The sequence below is a fragment of the Telmatherina bonti genome (assembly GCF_933228915.1).
Source record: "Telmatherina bonti genome assembly, chromosome: 17".
NCBI lineage: Eukaryota > Metazoa > Chordata > Actinopteri > Atheriniformes > Telmatherinidae > Telmatherina > Telmatherina bonti.
The window spans coordinates 16,552,794-16,565,308 of NC_136615.1; the positions used below are offsets into that span (position 1 = coordinate 16,552,794).

At 42.0% G+C, this 12,515-nt stretch overlaps 1 protein-coding gene across 1 annotated transcript; it reads left to right on the forward strand.

Moving 5' to 3' along the window:
- Positions 1–9,794: 9,794 nt before the first annotated feature.
- On the forward strand, positions 9,795–12,291 carry zbtb7c (zinc finger and BTB domain containing 7C; the record flags this gene model as incomplete). The annotated part of the gene is made up of 3 exons (XM_079256952.1): positions 9,795–10,511; positions 10,611–11,275; positions 11,670–12,291. The coding sequence occupies 3 exons, from the start codon at positions 9,795–9,797 to the stop codon at positions 12,289–12,291; spliced, it is 2,004 nt and encodes a 667-aa protein (XP_079113078.1).
- Positions 12,292–12,515: the final 224 nt, after the last annotated feature.

Sequence of the window (12,515 nt, forward strand, 5' to 3'; positions counted from 1 at the left end):
TCTCAGACACACCACGGTAATTGGCACAAACTGGGCTGATATTCTTGCTTAGACTCCACAGCCATTAAACTGCAAAAAAAGTCTGCTGAGAACATTCTAGAAATCTTTTTTTCCACAGGATAATGTTCCATCAGGTGATCGTTTGCAGTTTGTACTAAATTCCTTATATGTTTGTGCCCTCAACAATGACACAAGTGGCATTTTCTGCTCTGATCCTACCATTGGCTTGACTTGTGAAGCAGACAGATTATGATTGCTACTCAATCCATCCTCCAAGACATTTGGAGTAACGACAGGGCTTTAGTCAACAATGGCAGCTCCCAAAGAGGTTAGAGGAAATGTATCCACATTTGAACTCATCCCCTAATAGAGTGCAATATATAGATGGTTCATCCAATCATCTTCAAAATATTTGTGCTAAAGTGCCTCCCCATTTCCAAAGAGTTTGCATGAACAGTCCTGAGCTAATTTGGTTTTACCAGCTATCCTGTTGAGTAACATTTAAAACATAATGAAAATTTAACATTAAACTCTCCTTTTAATCTACAAAGACACCTGCTGAACTGAAAACTCAACCAGTAAACAACATCTACATGTATAAGTGATGTCGATGTTATGAGCCTCTTCTGAAGGAACTGCTGCAGATGGCTGTGCCAGAAGTTAGTCATTCAAAAAAAAAAAAAAAAAAAGCAAGCAGGTAAGTGTGCAGACAGGTCATCAGTTAGTGGAAAGGGTCAAGCTGGCAGTGAATTTTATGGCACATCATTATTACAGCATGAATTTTACTTTTAAAAAGAGTCTAAAAACTATTTTCTTCTCAGTAAAAATGAAAAAATGTACTTACGGTAAAAAATAATAAAAACTGACAACTGCTGCATATTGAGAGGGGGTGAATCTCTCTAAAAGAGATAAAGCACAAGTGTTATTCACACATATTGGTTTATATTATATAATTATAGCTTCAGCATCATGATTAAATCTTTGAATGTGATCTGTTAAAAGCATCAAACCTTGGGTCAAGACACATTGTTGATGTTACTTTGCATAATCTACCTAAAAATGGTGCAGAAAATGTGAGTCCACTAAGACTGGAGTCCCACAGCAGAACAACCTGTGCCACACTGCAGAACCTATTCACAAATCACTTAAAGAATAAAACAACATTAAAGCTACCTTTAAACTCCCCAAACTTGTAGTGTGATCCAATATGTCTAAAATTTTTCAGAACAAACCCAATCCATGGAGGCCCCACCTCCCCAACCAACAGGACCCCAAGGAATCACAGTGCCAAAAAACCACAGGACACACCCAGAGATGCCAAGTTTATTACTCTTTGGGTTCAAACAGTGGCTGTAGGGCCTCTACGTGATATTATTTAATGGTATTATTATTTAATGGTCGGGTTTATTGAACTTTTTTTAAATCACGAAGCAGTCACAAATCCTATGATGCTGTGGGCGCTTTTCAAATGACAGGATACGATTAAACATACTTTTTTTTTTTATAATGACCTTAAACAGTTTGGAAGTAAGTAGTGTTAAAAAGATGAGAAAGACAAAATGATTGAGTTTTAAGTGTTTGAAGTGAAAGTAAGAACCCCAAAATAACATCCAAGCAGTCTGAGATCACCATTAATCTTTCCAGAATGAGTAGTAGTGGGAATGGATGCTTTCCATGCCTGAAAATCCCTTTTTTTTTTTTTTTTTTTTTTTTTTTTTTTAACATTTTAACTGTGAGATCAACATTGAAGCTTGATCTTTTTTTTATGTTGGCAGATGAGTTATTTCTATATAAACTAAAAAAAAAGACTTTTTTAGTCTGGTTCAGATTCCAATGTTTTTATTGATGTTAATAATATGCTTTCTCTGTTTACGGCCCAGTACAGTAAGATTCGCAGACACTAGCCTCAAAGTCTTCATAACTTTGTGTAATGCTGCTTCACACCCCGTCCCTCCTCCAAAGTGCCAATCTGGTACTGTGGTACGTACATCTTGCTGGGAGCAGCAGGTGGCAGTAGACAGGTACGCTGAGAGGCCAGTCAGGCAGACAGACAGACAAAACAGATGACTCTTACTCAGCCCCTTGAATCCTCATGTCTTGTGACTGTGAGCACACAGACCGAGCAGCAAGACTCACTGCTCCTTAATGTCGACACGCTCAACACTCGACAAGGACAGGGGAAAGGTGTTCAGCATTCACATTGACCATTATGGCACAGAAATACACACCAGTGAGACCCAGACACATTTTATCTGTGAGTATTTTAAGCATGATGGCAATAGAAATCTGTCAATTACACCACAGACTAAGCAGCACTGCAAAGCAGTGTGTTTGTGAACGTCAGCACCATTATATGACAGGTTTCCATCAGTCGTGGCCAGAACAAAGCCGTCCTCACAGGTACCACTTAGGGTGTTTCTCTGGTGGCTGCAACGTGTTTAGAACAGATAGCTGATCTTATAGGATAGCAAACGTTGTTTTTCTGGCCGTCTGGCTGGCCTGCTAGCAGTTAGTGGTTTACCCCATTTATATATACTAGATGCCAATGTGAGCTGGCCTCAACTCTCACCCTGTACAAAACAGTGTAAACCACCTTGGGCCAGGGCTGCGGTTTGCTGTCGTCCATGTTTTCCTCAGGGGGAAGTGGGCATAACAGTCCCATGTACACTCTGATTTCTACTCATATGTGGAGGTTGATTCAGCTGAATTACACTATTTTTGTGGGATCGGACGCATGGATGCTGCGACAGCTTAATAACCACAAAGAAAGCAAAAATTCACTGCATATTTTACCTTCATGAGGGTTTGAAAGCTTGGTTTGCTGACAACATGAATATTCTCTTAATGGGAGACATGTATGTCTTAAATGATTAAAAATGAAGTATTGCAAAGGGAAGCGTTTTATGATGTCATACAGTAAAGCCCAATAGCTGTTTCAGATTTTATGAATGTGCTACATCATAACATTTGGCTTGCAGTGACACATAGGAAATGCTCATGGTGTTTATGTTTTGTTTCTTTTTTTTTTTTTTTTTAACACTCCAGACATTTCTTACCACCAGAAACAGGCATTATTGTTAGTCATCCTTTAGGTTTTGCTGCCTTGAAAATGCTTCTTAATGCTGAATTTATCCCACAACCCAGTCTAATCTGAGTTTCTATTTTCTGCTGAGGTCTATGCAGAATGGCTTATTTCTATACCTTTCTACGTTAGCTTCCTCCTCCTCCTCTCTACTGATCAGGGTGGTGCTGTGCTCGCCAAACGTTGCCCCGCTTGTGCGCTTTCTGACTCAAAACCAGAATCTAACATTCTGCTCTTCTCAAACAAGTTCTTGAAACTGTGGCTTTAAAGAAAAAAACAAAACGGTTAAACAAAGAGGAAAACACGTCTCTGCTGTTGCTTGTGGTACTTTTTTGCATTTGTGGTTTGTTTTTGCTTCAGCTTTTAAGTAATATTTCCTTTCAAATTAACACCATCTACTGAATCAGCTTGTTTTATGGGGGTCTGCAGGCTGGAGTGAGCTGATTTATTGTGATGTTTTTTCAGCAAATTGTCTGTCGTGACTATTTATTGAGCTCAGTGTGTACCTCACCACCTGTTTCTGAATGTGCAGTTCTTGAAAACATGCCCAGAGGTCTTAATTACTTGTTAAATGTTATTTTAACAAGTAAACAATAAAACTACCAGGGTTAAGTGGTTGGGTTTTTTTTCTCTAAAGTAAAGAGTGAACAGCAGGATGCCAAATAAAGCAGGTGTAAAACTTAGACCAACTGGTTTTTGAGTTGGTGTTGTGTTTGTTTATGTTCACATCTTTACATGTGAGCTCCAGACTAAATGAGAGAGGTGTACAAAAAGCATTTTCTAGCTTTTCCCTCTCTCTCTGTCTGCTTTCCTTTTTTACCCTCCCTCAGTCTCCCCAAACAACCCCTCTGAGTTCCTTTGCCCCGGTCCCTTTACACCAAAATCCACTCTAACACAACTAAAAATTCATTTTGTCTGACCTCAATCAGAGGGTGTCTGCGCCATGGGCTTATTACACACTGCGCTTAAACTTGTGTTGTGGAGGAGGATGGGGTATTATTATCTTCCAGCTACCCACCCTGCTATAAAAACTAGTGGTGCGACATCTCCTCAGCGCAGTGCTGCTGCCCTCCCTCCCTTCCTCTCACTCCCTCGCTCTGTTCCTACATGAGCCACACACAACCGTGAGCCTGGCTCTAAACTCCACAGCAGCCACTCTGCTACACAGACAGACCCAAGACTCACACGCTGCTCTCCTCTGTTGTGCTGCTTTGCCTCTCTCCATTGGATATTCCTCCCTGGGTGTCTTTTTTTTTCCTCTCCTTCTTCTTCTTCTTTTTAAATTTTTTTGTGAATGGGCATCTGTGCCCGGTGCGAAGAGCTTGTGAATGGACTGACTGGCTGACTGACTGACAGACAAGCAAAAGAGAGCGGCAGCTGTGTTTCAATTAATGAGAGCGATGCTGAGAGGTCAAGTGAGGAGCAGCAGAGCTTCTTAGTAGTCTGGAGATACAAAGACACGTGAGAGGAATTGAGAAGCTGAAGGAAGGTAGGTGATGGCTGCTGAAAGCTGTGGAATGCTGAGGAACATATCAAGACGTGTAAATTTACGTGGATGCCAGGCTTCTGGAGCACGCACATGGGTGTGTGTCTGTGTAATATATGTCTGTAATAATTGGTCAAAGTGGTACAGAGAGTGTATGTGTGTGAACAAGCTCACACTTGTGCGTTATGTTAGTGTGTGCACATGTGGCTCAATTACTGTTTTATACGAGTGTTGCAGCTGTCTGCTTTAAAACCCTGACAAGGTGCAAACAGGTCAATAAAATCATTTAACAAATCACATCATTATTCCCACTGTAGTGTAAATATTGTGCTGTAAAATTTTAGAAGAAGATTTTTTGGAAATCACGACTGACTTTGAGTATGCCAACATGGTAGTTTTATTAAACTTTAGTGTGATTTTTTTTTTTTTTTTTTTTTTTTTTTGTCCCTGGAGTAATAACATGTAATAACATGTCAGTTTTCCAAATTCACACAAGATTCTCTGTTAAATCCAAAATAAATACTCTTGTAATTCATGAAGTTAAAGCAGGATATTTGTGAGTGTGGACAAAACAGAAGAAAAGAAAACATGTTATGGATTTGAAGCTGAGCTGCAAATTATTGTTTACAACTTGTCATATTAATAGACTCTTTACGTCAAGTCACAAACTGCAACGATCGCTATTACTAAGAAAGCTGTTTACCAGTTGTTTTCATTCAACTTTTGTTTGTCGTCACTGAAATGTTTTTTGGAAAGTTCCACACAAAAATGCAAAACAGAGAGGGCTACACTACAAAAGCATAAGTAATTACACAATTATACACCTACTCAACACACTCACAAACCGTGACAAGAAATTTACAACAACGGAGATCCCTGTCATAACAATGACATGTTTGCTTAACCATCTATTGTAACGCTGATATCACATTTGCTCCAGTTTGTTTTCAACCTGTGTCTGCCAGGTTTTAATGAAGGCATTAAATTAAAATGTCTCTTGATTTTTTTTTTCTTTTCTTGCTTCTTTCCTTTTGTTTAGGTAGGGGTTTATAAATCTAGCTCATTTTTAAGTCTTTGTTCTTTAAATAAAAAAAAATATATATACACATTAAGATAAACAATCATAATAATAATAAATAAATGTTAAAAATTTGACATAATTTCAACGTCCGATACAGTTTTGTTTTTCTATCATCCTTTTACTAGCTTCTGTTCATATTCAGTCCCAGTGAAAACTATGAAGCCATATGAAATAAATGTTACTATTTTTTCACCATGAATATTTACGAAAAACCTTATCCATATAACTTAGCTCGTGTATAACGTTTGTTTACATTCTGGGTGAGAGAGCTAATGATGTGTAGCAATGGGTTACACCCCTTTCCACCCTCTTCATAGGTGACATTTGGTGCCAACAGGTGCTTTGAGGAGCCGAGGATATTAAACTATAATTGGACAACTTTGAGTGTTTTTTTTTTCTTTTTGTATAATGTCTTTTTAATTGGATATCAATACAAATTAGACATTACATTAAAATGTCATTTTTTCAAGTGAAAAAAAGTCACATTTGTTGAAACAAAGTGTAAGATGTACACTTATCAGTGAATTTTGTAACTAAAATTATTTCAATATTTAACCTAAACTTGAACATGTTCTGCAACAAAAAATATATTCTCTTTCAGAAATGTAAATTTACAATAAAATGGTTTCAAGCAATTCTAAACTTTTATAAAAACTTGCTGTTAATGCTTGAATTAAACCCTGGCATGCCTTCATTATAGAAGAACTGCCATCACACACCTGCCTTACCTGCTGTAATTGACACAAGATAAAATGTAAAAAAAAAAAAATTCTCCCCAAGTAGCTAAAAAAACATCCAAACAGCTGACACTTAAAACTCAAGAGTAAGAAAATGCCTCCTTAAGTAACAGGTGCAATGTTCCTGGCTGATAATGGACCGACTTTCAGAGTGGGTCAAATGAATTTTCTTTCCTAATAAGAAGGTGAATTTTTACTGTCAATATTTAAGTTTGTCCGTCTGTGACAGTTGTTTAGCAGGCGTTTGCTTTGGGCAGCTGGTGACAGGGGTAAAATTCTGGCTGCTGATGATTTAGCATGTGGGTCAGGTGTATGCACTGCCTTGACAAGGATAAACTCAGCTCACAGGCCAAATGAGTGTCTGGCTGTGACAAGGGGTGAGATGGACATTAGCTGCTGATTTGTGGCCTGAGCGGTCAGGGTTGGGGACAAGTTAGCCACTCCACACTGGGCATAATGATTATACAGCTGCTACATGGGCAGAGAGAGGAAGAGGAGGAGGCAAGGAGGAAGAAGAGGGGAATGATTAGAAGAAGGAGGTGGTGGTCAGTGCCCGGAAAGCAGATGAAGTTCTTGGAGAAAGACAACACTGAATGGAGGTGACACATAATTTGAGGTGGGAGTGCTGAGTTGAAAGTGTTAGTGACTAAGTGAGGCATGAGAGGAGACGTGGCCGGTACAGGAGGGCGGGAAGAGACACAGACAGAAAGGCCTTTATTAGAGGTTACTTTAAAAATGAGTTGCCACTGAGCTACGAAACAGAAACCGATGTTAAGCTGCGGTGCATATGTCAAAGAGAGAAGTGCCACAGCTGATTGCTGCAATGAAATCTGACTTAATCTTCCTTATTTATTCATTTAAACAATGAACCACCGCTATTAGCTGACCACTGAGCCTTTCCTTTAATCCCTGACAAGTCCGACTTACTTTGAAGAGATGATGGATGATGAGTCACGTTACTTAAAAAGTAATTATCACTGCCCTTTCTTAAGGCATCCCCACCCTGGTTGCTCAGATGGATGGGTGGGGTGTGTGTGTGTGTGTGTGTGTGCAAAGGGTTAAGACTGTTAAGTTGATGAAATGCTGCTCCAGGACCTTGTGGTGGGAAAGCTGTGCCCTCCTCCCCTCCCTGTCTATGTGGCACATCCTCCTTAGATCCTCTCCACACTGTAATTAGGGGCCGGCCACTAAGAGCTTGCGCTAGCTAGTGGCAGGCAAACAGTGGGAACGGAGGGGAGTGGCGCTCACTGGGGCACCAAGCGAGCAAACAGCAACAGCAGCACGTGTCCCATAGTTCCAGGAGTGGGTGGGATGGATCGAGAGCAAACGAATGACAGTGGGTTCACCAAGCCCTCCCAGTCAGACTCTTTTTCTCTTTCCCTCTTATCCACTCGGTGTTGTTCCAAGCTCTGCACTATTGTTTGCCTTGGCAGGCTGCTACAGGGAGGGGCCCCTCTGCTGGTGTTTGTGCAACCTGTTAGGGAACTTTTAGGGCCATCTGATCTCTCACTTGATCTCTGACTGAGGAAAAAGCTCACCTTTTACTGTAACGATCTATAACTTAGAGAAGTTTAAATCAAAGTATGTTACATAAAGTTTATAGCTAGTTTTTCTTTATTTGTTGCTTGTTTACATACTCCATTTTATCTGGTTGCTGTGACGTTTTCCGTCCCTCTTTTTCTGTTGTTTCATCAGTGAGGTGATGCGCCGCTCCGTGGCCCTACAAGCTACACCACTAAGCATTCCACAGACCTTTTAATTAAGTCCACACTGTATCAATGACAAGAGCACAGCTTCAGTTACCTGGCAACAACATCGCCGAGAATAAACTACATGTACGACTGGTATCCAAGTTTTATACCTGCACATGAACTTGGGGATTTTCTCATTTTAAGTTTTGCTCTTGCCTCTGTATTGTGACCCTAAGCAGCATTGACAAGAAAGTAACACACTCTTCTGTGTGTGAGTGTGTGCTATCCATGTGGCTTTAGCACTGGCCCATTTAGGGCCAGTCAACAATGCAGTTGTGGTGAGCGGGGCCGCTTCAAAGTATTTATCTACACATGCCTCCTGTGACCACCAAGTGTGGATGGCTAAATTTAAGCTCTATTCATAGATGTGAATGAATGAGCACTCTGCCAGTGGAAGTTTTATCGCTCTAACTGTAAACAACAGTGCAGTGAAGCAACAGGTAGGAGCTCTGAAACAGAAATGTTTGGGGGAAAACACAAGTTTGAGTTCGCATCTATCAGGCTGGTAAAGTCTCTGTGCTGTAGGTCGAAGAAGAGAAGCCAGACTGCAAGTAAGCATTTTGACAGGATACAGTATCTAGAGTACAATCTGACCTCTTTTGTCGTTCTTTTCTCTTCACACCACATCCCAATCACGCATTGCATTGCTCAGATGACAGTATCAGTTTGCTTTGTGCTGATATCTGGCAGAGACAGACAAGAGGGAAAGACATTATTACACCTACGTGGGTGTCAAAACTGAATTAAGTGAAAAAAAAAATAGTTAAATCGCCAATTAAGATGATGGGTTTCCCTAACTCTCACAGTTGGTACATAATAATTTGTAATAACACATTCCAGAATAAATGTTACCAAATGTGATGTTCGCTGAAACTGTGACATGCTGTATTTACCACTTGTTGCCTGTGCAGCACAGATGGTATGCAAACACGCATGGCTACGAGGAAATAAATCTTCACTGTCATTCACTTTACAGAAGGTATCGGCCTCGGACGAAAGTCTTCCCTAATTCAGCTATAAGTGCATTTAGAAATATTTCTTTACTGTCTGCTCACTGCTTGTCATCAATAACACTTCATTTCCAACTGAGATGTAGGTGATCCAAGCTATGGACAGCCTTCAGTGTGTCGTGCCGCTCATTACCCTTCTTGGAGCAAAATTAAATGTTTATTTATCTTAGTTTGAAGCTTAAAAAACATGTTCTTTAATGGCAAAAACCAGAGTTATTATTCACCACTTTTAGTCATAGTGACAGGAAATGCAGCCAGTCATTAAATGGCAACAGGAAATAAAACAGTCGTGGTTTGCTTTGATTTCAAGTTCCAGAGGTAAATGAAATGACAGTCTGGTGTGACAAATAGTATAAATTTAGTTTCCACACATTTAAAAAAAAAATTCAGACTAAATTATACAACAGGGACAAAAACAAGAAAACATTTTAATAAAGATTTTAGACATTAAAAATCCTTAAAAAAAAAAAAACTAAAAAAAAAAACGTTTTTATACTAAACTGAACCAATGAAAATGTTTGGATATCTGACTGAAATACAAACATCCCCTCTAAGAATGAGCCACTAATGTGAGCTATTCAGTGAAAGTGTCACTAAACTGTGATTTTCTTGTTTTCTACCTCCAGAGCGCAGACAGAGAGAAGAGAATGGTTCACCATAGAGAGGAAGACCTTATTGGGATCCCCTTCCCAAACCACAGCAGCGACGTCCTCTGCAGCCTCAATGAGCAGCGTCGCGATGGCCTCCTCTGCGACGTCATCCTCATTGTCCGTGACCAGGAATACCGCACCCACCGCTCTGTTCTGGCCGCCTGCAGTCAGTACTTCAAGAAGCTCTTCACAGTTGCCACCAGCGACGGCAGGGACCCCCATCACACAGCAGCTGTGTACGAAATTGACTTTGTAGCTCCGGAGTCTCTCACAGCCATCCTGGAGTTCGCTTACACTTCCACTCTAACTGTGACGGCATCCAATGTTAAAGAGATCCTGAACGCAGCTCAGATGCTGGAGATCCCCTGCATCATCAACGTCTGCCTGGAGATCATGGATAGCGGTGGCGGAGGTGGCAGAGGAGGAGGAGGAGGAGGGAGAGAGGAGGAAGGAGAGGAGGAGGAGGAAGAAGATGAGGAGGATGAAGAAGAGGAGGAGGATGAAGAGGAGGATATAGGGTCAAGGAAGGATGAGCAGGAGGAAGAGGACAATGTTAGTGAGAGGTCGCTGCAGTCACTGGAGAGCAGGGGAGAGCAGACGCCAATGGGAGCGGAGGATTTGCCCCCTCCGAGCACCTCAATGTATCACCGAGAATTTGATCAGCGCAGGGAGTCGCCCCAGTCCCATTCCCCAGACACCATGACCAGCAAGCAGGTAGCGTGTACTGCATCTCTGTTACTTGCACCCTTAAGTTTATGACTTCACATGAAAAGCATGCTCTTGAAACAACTCATATTGTGTTCTGTGTGGCAGGAGACTGTGGAGAGTCGAGCGCTGAAGGATTTCTCCATCGAGTCTCTCCTACAAGAAGGGCTGTATCCCCGCATGCCAGCCCTGGACAGAAGGGCCAACTTCTCTCCTCTAATCCCTGGCTTCTACCCCTCCATGTGGGCCGCTGACTTCCCAGCCTTCCCCCAGCAGCTCCTGAACCCTACACATCCCCACACAGGACCCTCACCACAAGCCAGGCTTCCTCAGACCTTCTCTGCCTCCGCATCTCTTGAGCCCTCCAGACCACTCGATTTAGCTGTGAAAAGAGAGATCATAAAGGAAGAGATGAAAGAGGAAGTCCCCCCCAGTCTGCTCCAAGGTGACTTCCTCAAAGAGTTTGTCAGCTCAGGTTTGGGAAGCACCATGAGCGCTGGGTCAGGAGCATCAGAAGCTCACGCGCTCGGTCCCATTAAAGATGAAGCAGACTTCCGGTCGTATCTGACTTTCCTAAGCTCAGTGTCCCATCTAGGTTCACTATTCCCTCCGTGGCAGCTCGAGGAGGAGAGGAAGATGAAACCCAAAGCGTCGCAGCAGTGTCCAATCTGCAACAAAGTCATCCAAGGAGCGGGGAAACTGCCCCGACACATGAGGACACATACAGGAGAGAAACCTTACATGTGCACAATCTGTGAGGTGCGATTTACAAGGTATGTGAACAACGAAAAACACAAAGGAATTGGGTTAAGATCATCATCTGAGCATTTAGCCTACGAAGCAACTGATTGTGTAAAACAGCAGAGTTGACGGAAAAGTACCCCATGCTCTCTTGACTGAGGTTAATCTCTTCTCACTTCATCTGAATATCAAAGAGTTGAAAGTGGAAACCCCCCTCTACTGGTTTCTATGCATTAGTGGTGTCTTAGCTACATCCTCTTTGGCGTATTTTCCACCTCTATTATAGAGCTAAATCTAATAAACAGAAATCTTTGCTTATCTGGAAATCAGTCACTTCTTTGATATGAGAGAAAAAAAAAATTGCAATTAGCTTTTCGAACTACTTCATATTTTATGCAAACATGTCAATTTTGTACTTTTTCTCAGGCAAGACAAGCTTAAGATCCACATGAGGAAGCACACGGGTGAGCGCCCCTACATCTGCCTTCACTGCAACTCCAAGTTTGTCCACAACTACGACCTGAAGAACCACCTGCGGATCCACACGGGCGTCCGTCCTTACCAGTGTGAGCACTGTTATAAAAGTTTCACAAGGTCCGACCACCTACATCGACACATCAAGAGGCAGAGCTGCCGCATCTCCCGCCCTAGGCGAGGGCGAAAGCCATCTGCTTGGCGGTCCACACCTGCCAACAGCTTCCTGTGCCCTCCAACTGTTGCAGCCAGTCGGCTGGAGGAGAACGGGCTGAATCCTGCATGCCAAGGAGTCAAAAGTCAAGGACTTGGGGAGTTGCTCGGACTCGGCAGCAGAGGTCTAGCATTTAAGAGTCCAGACGGTTCCAGCAGGGAGAACAGGGAGGAGCGGCAAGCAGAGGGGAAACATATCAGAGGGGAGGATAAGGCAGGAGCAGGGAGGCAGAGGGGAGTGTTTGCCTTCGCCTTAGCTGGAGAAGAAGTGCTTACCCACTCCCCGTTTTATGCTGCAACCCCTAACCCTTGGACCATGAGACTGGAGCGTGCTCCGCCCATCTCTGAGCCAGCCAAATGAACTGTGGTCAATAGAGAACAAAAAAAAGAAAGAAGAAGACAAGAAAATCTCTTTAATATCTGTGTCTGTTCTGCTCCAGGAAACTAAGCACCTTTTGAAAAAGTGACATTGTCAAACCTTGTGAAGCCTGCTGATGTGGCAGTAGTTAAACACTTGTTTTAAACTCTTTGTCAGTCCTAATGAAAGAAGCTCACCCCTTTTCAAGTTTACGGATATTTTCATTG